At 35.7% G+C, this 15,567-nt stretch overlaps 2 protein-coding genes across 3 annotated transcripts in view; one reads left to right on the top strand and one right to left on the bottom strand.

The window, feature by feature from the left end:
• The window catches only part of LOC128548550 (uncharacterized), a 351,915-nt gene that overhangs the window by 17,615 nt on the left and 318,733 nt on the right, over window positions 1-15,567 (top strand). The window lies entirely within an intron of this gene.
• Window positions 1-15,567, bottom strand: part of LOC128548551 (probable serine/threonine-protein kinase pats1) — a 53,620-nt gene that overhangs the window by 8,217 nt on the left and 29,836 nt on the right. The window contains exons 5-7 of the mRNA XM_053523740.1: window positions 9,322-9,564; window positions 5,418-5,539; window positions 3,389-3,549 (exon numbers count right to left, since the gene is read on the bottom strand). Of these exons, the coding sequence (XP_053379715.1) occupies window positions 3,389-3,549; window positions 5,418-5,539; window positions 9,322-9,564 (526 nt within the window). The remainder of the gene's footprint in view (window positions 1-3,388; window positions 3,550-5,417; window positions 5,540-9,321; window positions 9,565-15,567) is intronic.

Raw genomic sequence — 15,567 nt, forward strand, 5'->3', positions numbered from 1 at the left:
GGTCTTGCTGTTTGTCGTTTGAGATCACTTGTGTCTAGAAACCTAAGATAAGCCTGAGGTAATGAAGAATATGACTCTGTTATAGAAGAACAGCTATCCAAAGTATGATCGACAAGTTTGAAAGAAACTCACAAACTGGAATCAGACATCATATATCGCAAATCTAAGACTAGTGTTTTATGCCTCAGGAACGTCAAAGTCGGACGAAAAGAGTGAAAATGAAAGCTTGTATAGAGGGCCTTTAGTACTTCAAGACCTTTGTGGAATTCTTGAGAGGTTCAAGCTACCCAAGATAGGCATAACATCTGATATAGAGAAAACAGACTTAATTTTTGGAATTATTTCAAGCCCATTCCCGCTGGGAGCTACAGTGGAGCATTACCTTGATACGTACAATAATGATATTGAAAATCAACATAGGTAAAACATAAAACAACGTCAATTCTGGAACAGATTCTGTCGATGATATCGTAATGCTATGAACCTCATTGAATGGGTATCTAACAGTGAAAGTGTAATCGAAAACATTCAAGTTGAAGAGCAGAAGGCGAAACAATGAAAGTATTATGGTTGGTGTGGAATAAGAAGAATGATAGGCTGTCATTAAAGCCAGTTACAGGCACAGGAGATACAAGTATCACAACGAGGATTGTTCTGAGAGAAATAACCATTGTTTTTTTTACCCGGATTAGTTTTACCAGCGACGTTCAAGGGAAATATATTGTTTCAAAATCTGTGGAGAAAACAGTTGGAGTGGAATACGTGTTTTTACGAAGGAGATGTTCTTACTTGGCTCGAAAGAAGCTGTGATAAATCCATGACCGCTTGTATATGTGGGAGACGATATTCATTCAAAATCTCACCATTAATCCCGGGCATTTTATTTGCCTCAATCCAACCACTGGTAATCCAGAATGTGATCTACTGCAGAATTTAAGTTGCCCGACACGTCAGCCGAAAAGATCTTTAAATTATGGTAAAAATGATAAAAATATCTAGAAATTATTCGGAAAATATGTAGGAAAGAATATCTCATTTGCCTACGGGAGAGGTATCAAACTGTGTTAAAACAAGGACCATCTCAATCAAAGTTTATTTTTTCTCTGAAAAGTGTTGTGAAAGATACACTCTAAGAGGAAGTTGAATGTTAGGCATAATTGTTGATTTGAACCATAGTACTTAGTCTGATTGTTCTTCGATAATTTGATAGTGATGTCATATCATACGGCACGTAGAATGTGAATAAAACAGGTAATGTTATACATTCTTTTTGTAGATAGAATATTAATTTGCCCTTATAGACTACAAACATGGCATACTGTTAAAACTGTACACTAGAATTTGAATCGTTTCAAAAGAACTTTGTGTAGTAGAAGTGGAGAAACAGTGACACTCCAAAGTTCTTTTGGATGACTTTCACAGGGACTTAGTTTTACACTGAATAAGCTAAAGTGAATGAAAAAGCTATCACTTGAACTACTGTGAAATCATTATTATTCGTGGGGGATTAATTTTCGTGGATTTCGTGGTTAAGCTCAACCACGAATTTAAGTCCCAACGAACAAATTGTTTCCGCGATAATCTTTAATTCAATCTGACTAAAGTACTTGATCTTCTAAACGAAGATCTGAGAACGACCCATTCACATACGTCTTCTGTATATTTTGGATTTCCAGTATCGCTATTTTTATTTTAACCAATCAGACGACTTGTTCGAATGCCAAAGAGTAAGAAAAATATGCTGATCTTTCAGGGCTCGAACCCGGGACCCCTCGCTTACAAAGGGTGGCCTACCGACTGAGCTAACCGTCCATCTGACACAATACGACATAATAATTGTAAATATCAAAAATCAAGGCTACAGGTAGATTTGCAAAATGTTGTAAGCCAAGCTCTGATTGGCTAGCGGAAGGGTCGTCAGAACGAGGCCATGAATAGGTCGTTTTCAGATCCTATGCGTAGCGTAATAGGAGATGTACTTTAGTCAGATTGATCTTTAATTGTACGCAAAGTCGCCAAAACAGACAACATAGCCGTTGATCTTATCCGTAGTTGTATGCATGCGGCAGTACTAACCTGCAGCTTTCGTGTAGTTTACGGAGACTCCATAAATGATAAACATAAGTATGCGTGGAAACAAAACCGACTATTTCATTTAGAAATGTACCCGTGGTTTGTTTATGACATGAAAGTGAAAGTTGATACTAAAAATGGGAGTTTGACGTAGCGTCACGTGCCAACCACACTAGAATACGGCTGTTATTTGATTTTTTTCGGCCCCGCTATGCAATGTTTATACACAAGCCTTTATTTTTACTGACATGTAGTAAAATACTACGACTTTGGAACTACTAAATATTACAAATTAACTGTTAGATTTGTATCCGATGCATTAATATCTAATTCACATTACACGTTTCTCGGTAGGAAATAACACATGCACAAGTTCAACAGCTTGTAATTTTAGATGCAGATGCGCATTCATTTTGCAAAAAAAAAAAATTAAAAAATCGGACCAGTTTATGGCTATACTAGTACTACATTACTTTAATCTATCAAAGTTTGTTTCAATTTGCTGTACAATAAGTAGTTCTTGCTTAAAACACGATCAAATTATCAACTTTATGTTTGTTTCGATTATGAATGCTAATTGTGCAAGTTGCTACAATTTTGACACTTGTTAATAGGCGCAAACTTTTCTCATTGAATGCTTCACAGTTTTATAAAGTTTTGCAAATTAGGGGTCGTATAATTATAGATAACGCGGTCGTTAATTGGCACATGCTCACTCGCTAATCTCCCGAGGCGTAGATTGCAAATTCGGTAACCATGACCAGGTAGCGCTGTTTGACACGTGTAGGTTTCCCATGTAAGAATAGAAGTACTAGTAGATCTATTCCTGTGGAAATTATGATTTTATTTCAAAAATTGAAAATCCACGAATTTACGTCCCCACGAAACAGCCGTTTTGGCCAAAACCACGAAATTTTGTGCCGACGAAATTAAATGATTTCACAGTACATTTATATTCATGTATGAAATCACGTGTAAAAGAATTACCGCAAAACGAAATGCACCACGTGTCCGATAAGTAAATAGGGACATTATATACAAATAAGTAAATTGTCTTTAAAACCCTTGTAGAAGATAACCTATTACACCTGATTAAACTTTATGATAAGCTATCATAGAAACATAGTAGTGACGTTTAAGTAAGTAAAAACACAAAAGTTGTATTTCAAAGGTTTTTCCTATCGTCATTTCTCTCTAATGATGACATACTACAGAATCAAAACATTACCAATAGAACATGTACATTGATGAAATACTTATAAGGCTAATGCGAAAACTTTGGTCAAACAATAATATGTAAGATTTAAAATTGTACCAATCAACACAGGTTTTAACATAGCTGTTTCCTTGAACTCTATCCATTCTTTCCGTGTATTACTCCGACGTAAGTAAAATGATTCTGCAGTAATCACACTCTTAAAGGCATCAATTAACCATTGTGGATCTAAAAGGATGTATTCTGTCAAGTCATCTTTGCTGCAACATAAACATATGGCACTATTTTGGTATTGTCGAATAGTTGGAACAAAGTGCATAATATGAAAGTATATATCAAACTAAAGATAATGTGTTTATGGCAGAGAAAATAACAAAAGCTAATTATAAAATGCAGGCCTTGAGTGATAGCCTGTTGAAACGTATACCTAATATCTATTTTTCATCAAACGGCCCTTAAAACACCAATGACAATGTACTTACAGCAGGTAATCTTCATATACAAAGGCAACTAAAAACTATCGGTAAAACCGATGGCTGCCCCTCGAAGTATGATTACTGCAAATCAAAACCTCGCATCTCCTCTTGGGGGTGAAGCTGCTTATAAAGTGTCACTTTAAATCAATCAGTGATTTCTGAGGTAAACTCTGGACAAGAGTGGAGCTATAGTTTACTACTGTTGAATAACCAAAGGGTAAAAACTCGGTGAAAAGTCATTCGACCGAGAAATGAGGATAATAGTATTTTTCGCATCCCCTTTAAGGAGCTAAGCTTCCTTTGAATTTTTACTGAATTCCAGCCAGTAATTGCTGAGAAATGCTCCATTAGGAATACTCCGGACAAAGAAGGACGGTATAGTTTACTACTTTTGAATAATCAAGGGGAAATAACTTTGCTAAAAAACATCCAGCCGAAACGCGAAAACCGTGAGTACATTTCTTCTCTGCATTCTAGCACAAAGTTGCCGAGGAATTCTCCTTGCCAGAATTGGTACTGTAATATACTTATATTGAATTATCAAATGGTAAAACTCAATCCTCTAATTTTTTATGACTCTAGGTCAAGTACATTGTGACATACATGCAACTTTTATTTCTGACTAAGTCACTGGCAATTACTGTGGTCAAGCAAAGTGACAAAAAAAACTTAGGTGCACAAATTCACATGTTGGACAATATTCCTACATGGTTTCATGACATGGAGAATTTTTTTTAAGTAATATGCAACACAGGCACTTTATTTGTATGTTTCACTAAGCCAAGGAACATAACTCCAATCTGGCTGAGTGGAATACCAAACAGAACATCAGATGCGCAACTTCATATGCTATATAACAATCCACGTATGTTTTATGATTCTAAGTCAAAAACGTTTTGAGATACAAGTGACATAAACTTGTATCTCATTTATATATATTTTTGACAATCTATGGTCGTTTCTCTGATCTGTCAGATAAAAGTTGATAAAAGTCTGCCCGGAACAAAATTCCATGTGCACAACTTCACATGCTGAATAATATTCATATGATGTTTCATGACCCGGTTTAATATACTTTTTTAGAGATGTTCGACACAATTTATGGTTCGATATTTTTTATAAGTCAAGGGCCATAACTCCAGACTGACTGAGTGACATCTCTTACAAAACATGAACAATTTCATATATGCTAAAAAGTATATTTATAATGTTTCATAATACTCGGTCAAAAGCTTTTTGAGATACATGCAACACAAACGTAGCATCGTTTTATGCCTATTTAAGACTAAGTCAAGGGCCATAACTCTGGGCTGACTGTGTAAGAGATAAAACCCCTGGTGCACTGCTTCCTGTACTGTATAACAATCATGTGAGATATGATGACTATAGGTAAAATGCTTTTTGAGTTATGAATGATACCAATTCGGACGGACGGACGAGCGGACGGACGGACAAGGACAACTCTAAGTGCCACCCCTCTAAAAATAGGAGGCTCAAAAAACTGAAGTTACAAAAATACGATCAAATTTTATCTTTCAGTTGAGAAATGAGGGAAATCAAACACCACCTATCTATCAAGTATTAATAGACGCATATTCCAGTCTAATAACAAACACTAAATAAAACAAACTCGTGTATACATAACTGGCAACCTGAAATACATGACGTTCCCCATTTCATGATGAAACTGCAAGAATAATTCTAGTTCCATGTCAGTTTCAATAGGTACAGGCAATGTCTTGTTCAGTTCTTTCAGTCTGTCTTTGTGTAATACCTGAAACATAGAGTGACGTAAATTGTATTGGAACATAGTTTTCATATGTTATTACGACTGAGTACGGCTTTAGGAGATTCCTGAATGATGTTCCGCTCTAATTAACAAAATATTCTGATTGACCGATGTGAAACTGTATGGCAATTGTCGTTTGCTAGAATATGTATATGCAGCAAAAATGTGCAATGTGAATTAAATAAATAATTCAAATGTGAACCGCTGCATGACTTCAATTCAAAACCATTTCTAAGATGACTAACATCCATCATTCTGAGTTTTATTGTATAACTGTGAAAAGTTTGCAGATCGATGCATCTCTTTCATTTTCCTGCATGAAAATTACAAAATTAAAAGAACTGTATTACATATTATAAACAGTTCTAAAACTATTATCAGTAAGTTTTGACAGAATCTCTGAAAGTAAGCAATTTCAAGGCGTTTCAAAGTATTGTCGCCGTAACAGGTCTTAGGACAACAAGATGATTAATACAAATGTATGTTTCCTCTATGATCTAGTACATTAAAATAATCATACAAAGTGATTAACGTTGTCAGATTTACCGAAAACTTCAAAGCCGCTGACAGATCATACAGAGAGAACAAGTGAAGTATTGTCAGGCAAAACAAACGAAACTTATTTTCTCTATTGCAGTATAATTATTACAATGATCTGATATTTTGCACTGATGTATAAACAATATTGTTCTATACAGGCAATATGTTATAAAACAACATTTGGATTAAAATTTGCATATACTTGTACAAAAATGTACAGTTGTTGAGTGCTTCAAAAATCAATAAATACAAGAGAGCCATGATGGTCCTGTATCGCTCATCTGAGTACCATTGCTCAAAATGATATGATCAAGTTCTGACATAGAGCACATAGGCATACACATTAAATACCATCACGATAAACATTTTCTTGTAACAGACCCTTTTGACATTAACCAAGTTTGAGGATCCTAGGCTCAAATGCTGCATTATTACTTTTAATATTATTATACCAGACTTATATAGCGCCCTTTCCATGATCAATTTCACGTTCAAAGGTGCTTTACATAGTTCAAATGCAGCCACACAGGGCGTATAATTCATCCTCTACTAGTACAGACACAGAGCAATCTGACCAGAGGGACAGAGTGAGATAAAGCCCCCCCCCCCACCCACCCCACCCCACCACGACAGAGAGATCAGAAAGATCAGAAATCAGACACAGGCTTGTCCAGCTAACTTAGCCTAGCTCGTTGCGAATAGACAGTCTGGTTCTTTAACGTGCCCAGTGTATAGCACTGATTCACGCAAGGATTGCCTGGGTTCCTGACCAGTACACCTCTAGTTAGGTGGGAAACACTGAAAAGCGTTTCTGAAAATTCCCGAGTAGCTGCCGGGGATCGAACCCCCGACCTCAGGATGTACTTACATGATTAACATGACTTTTCCTTACCCTGGAAAACTTAAATAACATTTAAAACCAATCTCAACAGATGGTGCTGAGATATATTCGTTTACATAAAATAAAGGAAGGTGTCATAAATTCAGTCAAAGTTATCTACCCTGATTGGTCCAAGTCCATCTGATGGCACAAATGACATTTCAAATCAGTATCTTCATTGGTTACTGAGATACATCCATTTTAATTTGAAACAAAGGGAGGTCCATAGCTACCTACCCTGATTGAATCAGTCCAACTAAAGACAATAATAAAATATAAAATGTGTTCTATAAATAATTACCGAGATAAATTCATTTTTATTAAAATATAGGGAGGTAATCATGCATTGGTATATGCATGTAGAAGATACAGAGTACAAGCCTATACAACAATATATTAGTAAAGTATTCATATCGATAAATGTTCAATCAAGAGTTATCTAATATGACTATTTCTTACCATGGAAGACACAAATAACGTTTCAAACCAATCTCATTAGAAGCTGCTAAGATAAAAAAATAAAGGGAGGTAATTTGTCATAAATTCAGTCAATATGTATCTTCACTGATTGTCCAAGTCCATCTGTTGACAGAAATGAAATTTCAGATCAGTAATTTCATTAGTTACGGAGACAAACCCATTTTAATTTGAATAAAGGAACGTAATTTGACATAAAATCAGTCCATAGTTATCTACCTTGACTGTCACAGTCCAACTGATGACAATAATGAAATTTCAAATAATACCTACAAGTACTTACTGGTATAAATCCATTTTGATCACAATCAGGGGAGGTAACCAGTTATAAAATAACTCTGGAACATACTATTGGATCTGACATATTCGTCACGAATCCAAGATTTATTGTTGTTGAAGATATTTTGGAAGTTTGTATCAAGGGGCGAAAACTCTGAAACCCATAATGGGATCTGGCCGGTTCAAGAAAGGATTCGAGATCTTAAGGTGACACAAGTTTTGTGCAAGTGCAGGCAAGGTCAAAATAGATAATTCTAGCCCTTTCAGGGGCCATTATTCTGAAACCCATAAAGGGATCTGGCCAGTTCAAAAAAGGAACCAAGATCTTGTGGTGATACAAGTTGTGTGCAAGTTTTGTTAAAATAGAATCATAAATGAAACCACTATCGTGTAGATAAGAAATTATTGACAGACGGAGCTAATAAAAATGTCTTAATTTCAATTTTGACAACATTTCCTTTTGAGGGAAAACTGAGAAAAAATCATTATACTGAATGGAAGTGATTCTATAAAAAATTCAAATTCTATACAAAATTCAACTTGGTCCATAGTTTTATGTCACATGAGCTTATATTAAAATATTTTATAGACTGAACAAGAAAAGGTCGATGTTGACTTTATACCTTCAAGTTTGTCCTTTGACCTTAGAACTAGAGGTATGGATATTACACATGACACTCACTATTGGGAACATTTGCGTCAAGTCAGATTGAAATCCCGTGTTTTGATTACAGAGTTCTGGACATGAAAGGCAAAAAAACGTACTTAACTTTGCCCTCTGACCTTACCCTTGATCTCTGACCTTGGGATAAGGGTTCTGCCTTGACCTTTGAGCTAGGGGTCTCGGAGTAGCGCATGAAATGTCGGTTTGATACGGGGTTACTGACGCCAAGTAATATTAAAATCTCTTTTCATATTGTTGAGGTACAGACCGAACAGAAAAAAAAATCCCTGTTGTCGTTCGATCTTGACATTTTAGCTAAAGGCCCGGTTTTTGCCCATGAAACATCGTTTCATCCAGGGGAATATTTGTGCCAGCTTATGTTTAAATTCTGCTTTGAAAACAAAGGTTACGGACTGGACAGAAAAAAATCCCTGACCTTTACCTTTGAGCTAAGGTATTCGGTTTGCACACGAAACGTCGTCCGTTTATTGGGAACACTTACGGCAAATATTATTATATTCCCTTTGATGGATGAAAAAGTTCTATACCGGTCACGCAACACAACCTGTTCATGCTATGTTAACATTTGACTTCTAAATGTGATCTTTACCGTTATGTTAGGGCCTGAAAATTGTGCATGAAATATCGTCTTATTGTGGAAACATTTGTACCATGTAATATTAAATCCATTCAAGGATTGTTTAGTTACAGACTGAACCATTGAGCTAAGGGTCCGGGTTTTGTGCGTGACATGTCGTCTTATCACGGAGAACATCGATGCACAGTTGAATTAAAATCCGTTAATGAATGACAATATTTTGGACAACACACGAAATTGTCGGCGGACGAACGGAAGGACGGAATAGCGCAATATCATATTGCCCCCAGAAACTTATTTTTCGATTTTACAATAATATTATGAACAACCTTTAGGTTTTTCTCCTTCATTGTCATCAGGACCTCTTCTAATTTGACCCATTTCGCTGGGATATCCTCACTCCAGTAGGGCTGTTTGGAAGCTGCATCGAATATATGTTTTCGTAGAGACTGAATAGTCTCATCTTCAACAGTGTTGTCTATAAGAAAGTTCTCTGTGGTCAAATGACAACTTGCTACCTTGTCAACCAGGAATTCTCTCAAAGAACTGAAAGCATCATCTGGAGAGATGTCCTTAAATTAGACAAAAACATTTCGTTACTTTCATATTTGGGAAAATGATACCGACGCAATTACATTGTATATGTATGAATTAGATGGAATTAATACAAAAAGATAAGAAAAGGCATCAAATACAATTTCCTTTGCCATTCTTAGTTACTTTAATGATATAACGTCGTTATTGATATTATTTATAAAATCGGTATTATTATCTAATTATTACATGAACATATAAATTTATGAACTGTTATATAAAAAAAAATATAGAAAACATCATATCTTTGAAAGTAAGCGTACCAAACGGATTAAATACTGTAAAAAGATAAGATGCAGACTTTCTTCATTCACATTTAATGTTTTATTAATATTCACTCGTGAAAATCAGATTACATTTGTAAAAATGAAATAGAAGCTTATGCTCTTCAATTATAAAGTTCGAATTTACACAAATCAGATATCTTCTTTCCCATCTTTAAAGGGAAAGGCATCGTTATTTTAATGTTAATTCCATCTGCTGGGATTTCTTTAATTATTTAAAGAAGTTAAAGTATTTTCAAAATCGACCTAAAAATAAGAAAGTTGTGAGCATTTAAATATTTGATCAAAATGGTCATTTTGTTTCTATGGCAACAAAAAGCTAAATAGCATACTTATTAAATTTGCAGACACATATTTGAACTGTATTTATCTATCTATGTAAAAAGTTCTCTACTTTTTCCCGCTATAATGAAAGAAATTAAGTTTTTCATCTTACACTCAAGAAAAATATATAATTAGGCTATTTGAAAGGTCATTTGCTAAATAAAGCGTTCAGCAGTGTGTAAATGACGTCATAAACACACTAAATGGCTGCCTTCATGATCAGCAATATTTTTTAACTTCAAACTGCTATATCGTTTTCAATAGTGGTCCGATTTTAGAATTGTTTTAGCATTAAGAAAGGCATGAGGATGGCTTTCATGTGAAATTAATATTTTGTCAGGCTTTCCTTGTCCTTTAACATTGCGTAAAATAACAATGCGTTTCCTATATTATTAAAACACCGTATAATGAAAGTCCGAACATTTATACATAAAAGAATTGTAAGCAAACCCACCCAACAAACTGTTATATGAACCTTTACTCATGTTAATAAAATAATATATTCGAAACAGTGATTCGTCGTTACATAAAATCATTGTTTGGGATTCAGACTTAAAAGAATTATATCACGAGAGTGCAGTTCGAGTGAAAGTTTTGTTTTGTTTTGCTGGGTTTGACGTCGCACCTACACGATTTATGTCTTATGGCGACTTTCCAGCTTTGATGCTGGAGGAAGACCCCAGTTTCCCCGCCGTTTATTTTATCACGAGAGTGCACCTGAGTAGAACCACCATTATCTTCCGTAAGCCAGCTGGATGGCTTCTTTACATGAATTCAACGCCCCGAGTGAGGCTCGAACCTACATCGATGGCAGATGATTCGAAGTAAGCAACATTAACCACTCTGCTACGGATGCCCCTTTTGAGTGACAGAGTAATATGCATCTGAACAACAAAGAATTTATTCAACATCAAATAACTGTGTCAGAATCGATTCTAAAATGAAAACAAGGATTATTATACACATCCTTGACAACTATTATTTGTTTATTTTATTTGACTTTCTTTTCCAGTGCGTCGCCAAGTTGTTTAACGTTATGGCGTTATAAATGTGACGTGCAAAACAAAACTGAGTATGTTGCATTATAACACACAGTTTTAGGTTTCTTTATTTAATAGGAAAATAATTCTGACCGTGTTTGTTTTCAAACTGACACTGATAATATCTCAGAAAACCAGTTTTCTCTCTAAGCTCATCTCACCAGACTAAAAATATGCGATTCTGAGATAATATAACCTCAAGAAGAGCGATTAGTACCACCTGTCACTAGCCTACTTAAACTAAACGGCAGTAAGATTAATTAAACTGTTTCAAATTACATGTAAAATGTGTAAAAACGGCAAGAACTGATTATTATTCAGAGAAAATAGAATCAAGTGAACGAGACCAAAAAGGCTTGTTCAAAATAACGAATATTTATTGAACGGTCCAAGTGAAGCGGCACTACCATCAGGCAAGAACCCAAAACTAATAGCACATGAGTTCAGCGATTTCTTCATAGATAAAATAGAAAAAAAATCAGAACTAATATTGCATCCCAGGATCAGAATGAATCATTTACTCCAGAAGACGGACGCATATCACTATGTGATACCGCGCGTTTGACTAGTTTCAGTCCAGCAACAGAGGAGGAGGTGAAAAAGTTTGTTCAAAAGTCAGCTAATAAGTCATGTGAATTAGACCCTCTTCCTACATGGCTCTTGAAATCTTGTATAAACGAACTTCTCCCAATATTGACGAAAATTGTTAACATCTCTCTCACACTGGCCATAGCTTTATCAGATCAAGTGGTTCCAACGTTGTTTGAGCGGTGAATTTTACGCCGATCAGATGGAGAAATATGGCCGATACTACAAAATTCCGGTATTGTAAGTATGATTTAAAGGAATTTCTACCCGTTAAATAACGAATCAAATGAAACCGATGGGTGCACCTGAAGCGCAAATGTGTCTATATTTTAGCACATGTGTCTATTTAGCTGAGATTTGCGCCGTTTTTTCAAACACTTCTGTACAGTCCGGCGGGGGAAGGAGATTTTTGACAGTTTTTGACAATATCACCTCAAATATAGTGTTTATCGGGATCAAGTAACTGTTAAAACACTTTTTATGTAAAGGGCTACCTCTTAAAACAAAGCGTGTGTATTTTCATAGAATTATTCAGGGTTATTTCTGAACAATCGGCCGAAAACCTAATGCAACGCCGTTTCGAGTGGGTCGCTATGCAACGCAATCAAGTGGACACTGTTCTGTGTCTTACTTGCGAAGTCTTATCCGTCTTAAAAACAAGTCATTAAAGCCTAACAATGAATAAATTTGGAGAGTTTTATATCATCATAATGATCCCGCCATTTCTAATATCTTGTACTAAATACATGTATATATAATAAATTTTTATGCTCGCTTAACATTTAACATATTTTTGCGGACATTGTCAAAAACATCAACACAAAAACATAAAGCAGGGGTGAACATCGAACAATATCATTAAGTAAATAATAGTATTAGTTCGTTAAAACAAGAACCAGTTCAAGGATATTTATCTCCTCCACGAATGGTACTGAACAACATGCCAAAAGCGGGTTGACACTTTATGAGGATTGTTCAAATATGAATGCATCTGAGCACATAAAAATGTATCCTTGATAGATTTCAATGAAAATTTTATTTGGTCCCCTCGAAGTATTAACCTCCAAGAGATTTGCAAAATTTCAGTCTTCTAATCCAATCGTCGAAGCCTTTTTCGTAGTATTTTCTAGGTATACTATGAAGACACTGGAATATTGCAGAACCGAGGTGTTTGCGCTGCACAAAGCTTCGACCAGAAAAGTATTTTTGAACCTTGGGCACAAAAAGAAGTCACACGGGGCAAGGTCAGGCGAATAAGGAGGGTGATGGAGGGAGCACAACAACCTTTTCCTGCTTCAGAAAGTCTTGTACAATAGACGCCCTGTGCGATGACGCATTTTCATGTAGCAATCTGACATTGGCCAATCCAGTTGCGGGTCTTCAAGTTTTGAAATATTTCTTCAATTTTCGAAGAACTTTAGTCTTGTTAAACTTCGAATTTACGGATTTGCCTTTAGGTACAGCAACCTGAATGGCAGGACCCTGAGTTGTGAATATGGCATACATTACCTTCTTGACACTCATGGTCCGCTTTGCAATGCATGGTCTTTTGCCGAAAGTGAACCCATGTCTCGTCACCAGTGACGATATTTACGAAAGATCGTGCATTGTAATTTGGAAACTGTTTAAGCAACAAGTTTGCGCATTGCACACGTGCCTTTTTCTGCTCATCTGTCAACAGATGGGGAATCCATCTAGCACAGATCTTTCTCATTTTCAAATTACGTTTCAGAATTGTATGAGCTGCTCTTATGAGATGCCAACCATACAAGCTATTTGCCTAGTGGTGTATCTTGCATCAGTAGCAACTATTTCTTTCACTCTAGCAAGCATCTTGGCAGACGTTGCTGTTTTCGGCCGACGGCCATGTGGTTCATCTTCTGTTGAAACTAACCCACATTTACATTTCTTAAACCAACGAATAACTGTCGAAAAATATATTTCATTATGCCAATAAACAGAACATATTTCATCAAAAATGTCTTTACACCCTATGCCAAGAATACAACGATTCTTAATATAGGACCGTATTTCAATGGCGTACGCTGACCTTCTTCCAACCATTTTCGTATTAGTATACACGAGTAGGCAATGTCTAGCGAGCGATAGACATAGCTAAAGTGAACGGATTTTAATGGGTGTGGTATCAATGTATAAATGTACAAATGAAATACAGACACCAATGAAAGAAAATAAACGGACTAGCAATACTAAGAGAGACGTGTTACAGTTGTACTATTTAACTGTCTTCAACAAAACTTTTTTTTCATTGGTGTCTGTATTTCATTTGTATTTTCATTTTTAAACGGCGACCATAGAGTTTTATTACATCGTTTCTATTTTATGGAGGTCAAATAAAATCTTGCCTTTTCCCAGGCCAATTTTAACGGTCTCTGTGATTTATCTCTCTAAAAACAAATGAACGTTTTACCAGGAATATGAATAAAAATATATACAAACATCGATCAATACCTTTATCATGGATCAAACTTTATTTATTTTGTATGAACAGCTTAAATGCACAACAAATGAGTAATGAAATCGCAATGTATTGGTTTAAAGGGACTAAAAGTAACCAACTGTAAAGTTCTATACTGATTTAAAGAATCAACCTGCTTTTGGTATGCTGTTCAGTACCATTCGCGGAGGAAATAAATATCCGTGAACTGGTTCTTGTTTTAACGAACTAATTCTATTATTTACTTAATGATATTGTTCGATGTTCACCCTTGATTAATGTTTTTGTGTTGATGTTTTTGACAATGTCCGCAAAAAATATGTTAAATGTTAAGCGAGCATAAAAATGTAAAAGTACAATATGTTAGAAATGGCGGGATCATTATGATGATATAAAACTCTCCAAATTAATTTATTCATTGTTAGGCTTTGAAAATAATGACTGTTTTTAAGACGGATAAGACTTCGCAAGTAAGACACAGAACGGTATCCACTTGATTGCGTTGCATAGCGACCCACTCGAAACAGCGTTGCATTAGGTTTTCGGCCGATTGTTCAGAAACAACTCTGAAAAATTCTATGAACATACACACGCTTTGTTTTAAGAGGTAGCCCTTTACATAAAAAGTGTTTTAACAGTTACTTGCTCCTGAAAAACACTAAATTTGAGGTGATATTGTCAAAAACTGTCTAAAATCTCCTTCCCCCGCCGGACTGTACAGAAGTGTTTGAATAAACGGCGCAAATCTCAGCTAAATAGACACATGAACTAAAACATAGACAAAATTGCGCTCCAGGTGCACCCGTCGGTTTCATTTGATTCGTTATTTAACGGGTCGAAATTCCTTTAAATCATACTTACAATTCCGGAAATTTGTAGTATCGGCCATATTTGTCCATCTGATCGGCGTAAAATTCACCGCTCAAACAACGTTGGAACCACTTGATCTGATAAAGCTATGGCCAGTGTGTCTCTAGAAAGTGCAGTCGTGCCAGAATCATTGAAAAATATCACGAATAAGACCATTGTTAAAAAAGCCAAGTTTACCAAAAACACTTACAGGCCTGTTTCCAATCTGCCTCTCAAAAATCCTGGTAAACAGAAGAATTGAGGAACATCTGACGAACAATCTATTACATGAAATAAACCAGTCAGCATACAGAAAATTTCATTCACCTGAAACCGCATTGTTAAAAGTTCAGAACGACATTCTCGAATCCCCTGACAAAGGTGATGTCACAGTACTCGTGATGTTGAACCTGTCGGCTGCATTCGACACCATTGACC

The sequence above is a fragment of the Mercenaria mercenaria genome, chromosome 14 (assembly GCF_021730395.1).
Source record: "Mercenaria mercenaria strain notata chromosome 14, MADL_Memer_1, whole genome shotgun sequence".
In the NCBI taxonomy this organism is placed as follows: Eukaryota; Metazoa; Mollusca; class Bivalvia; order Venerida; family Veneridae; genus Mercenaria; species Mercenaria mercenaria.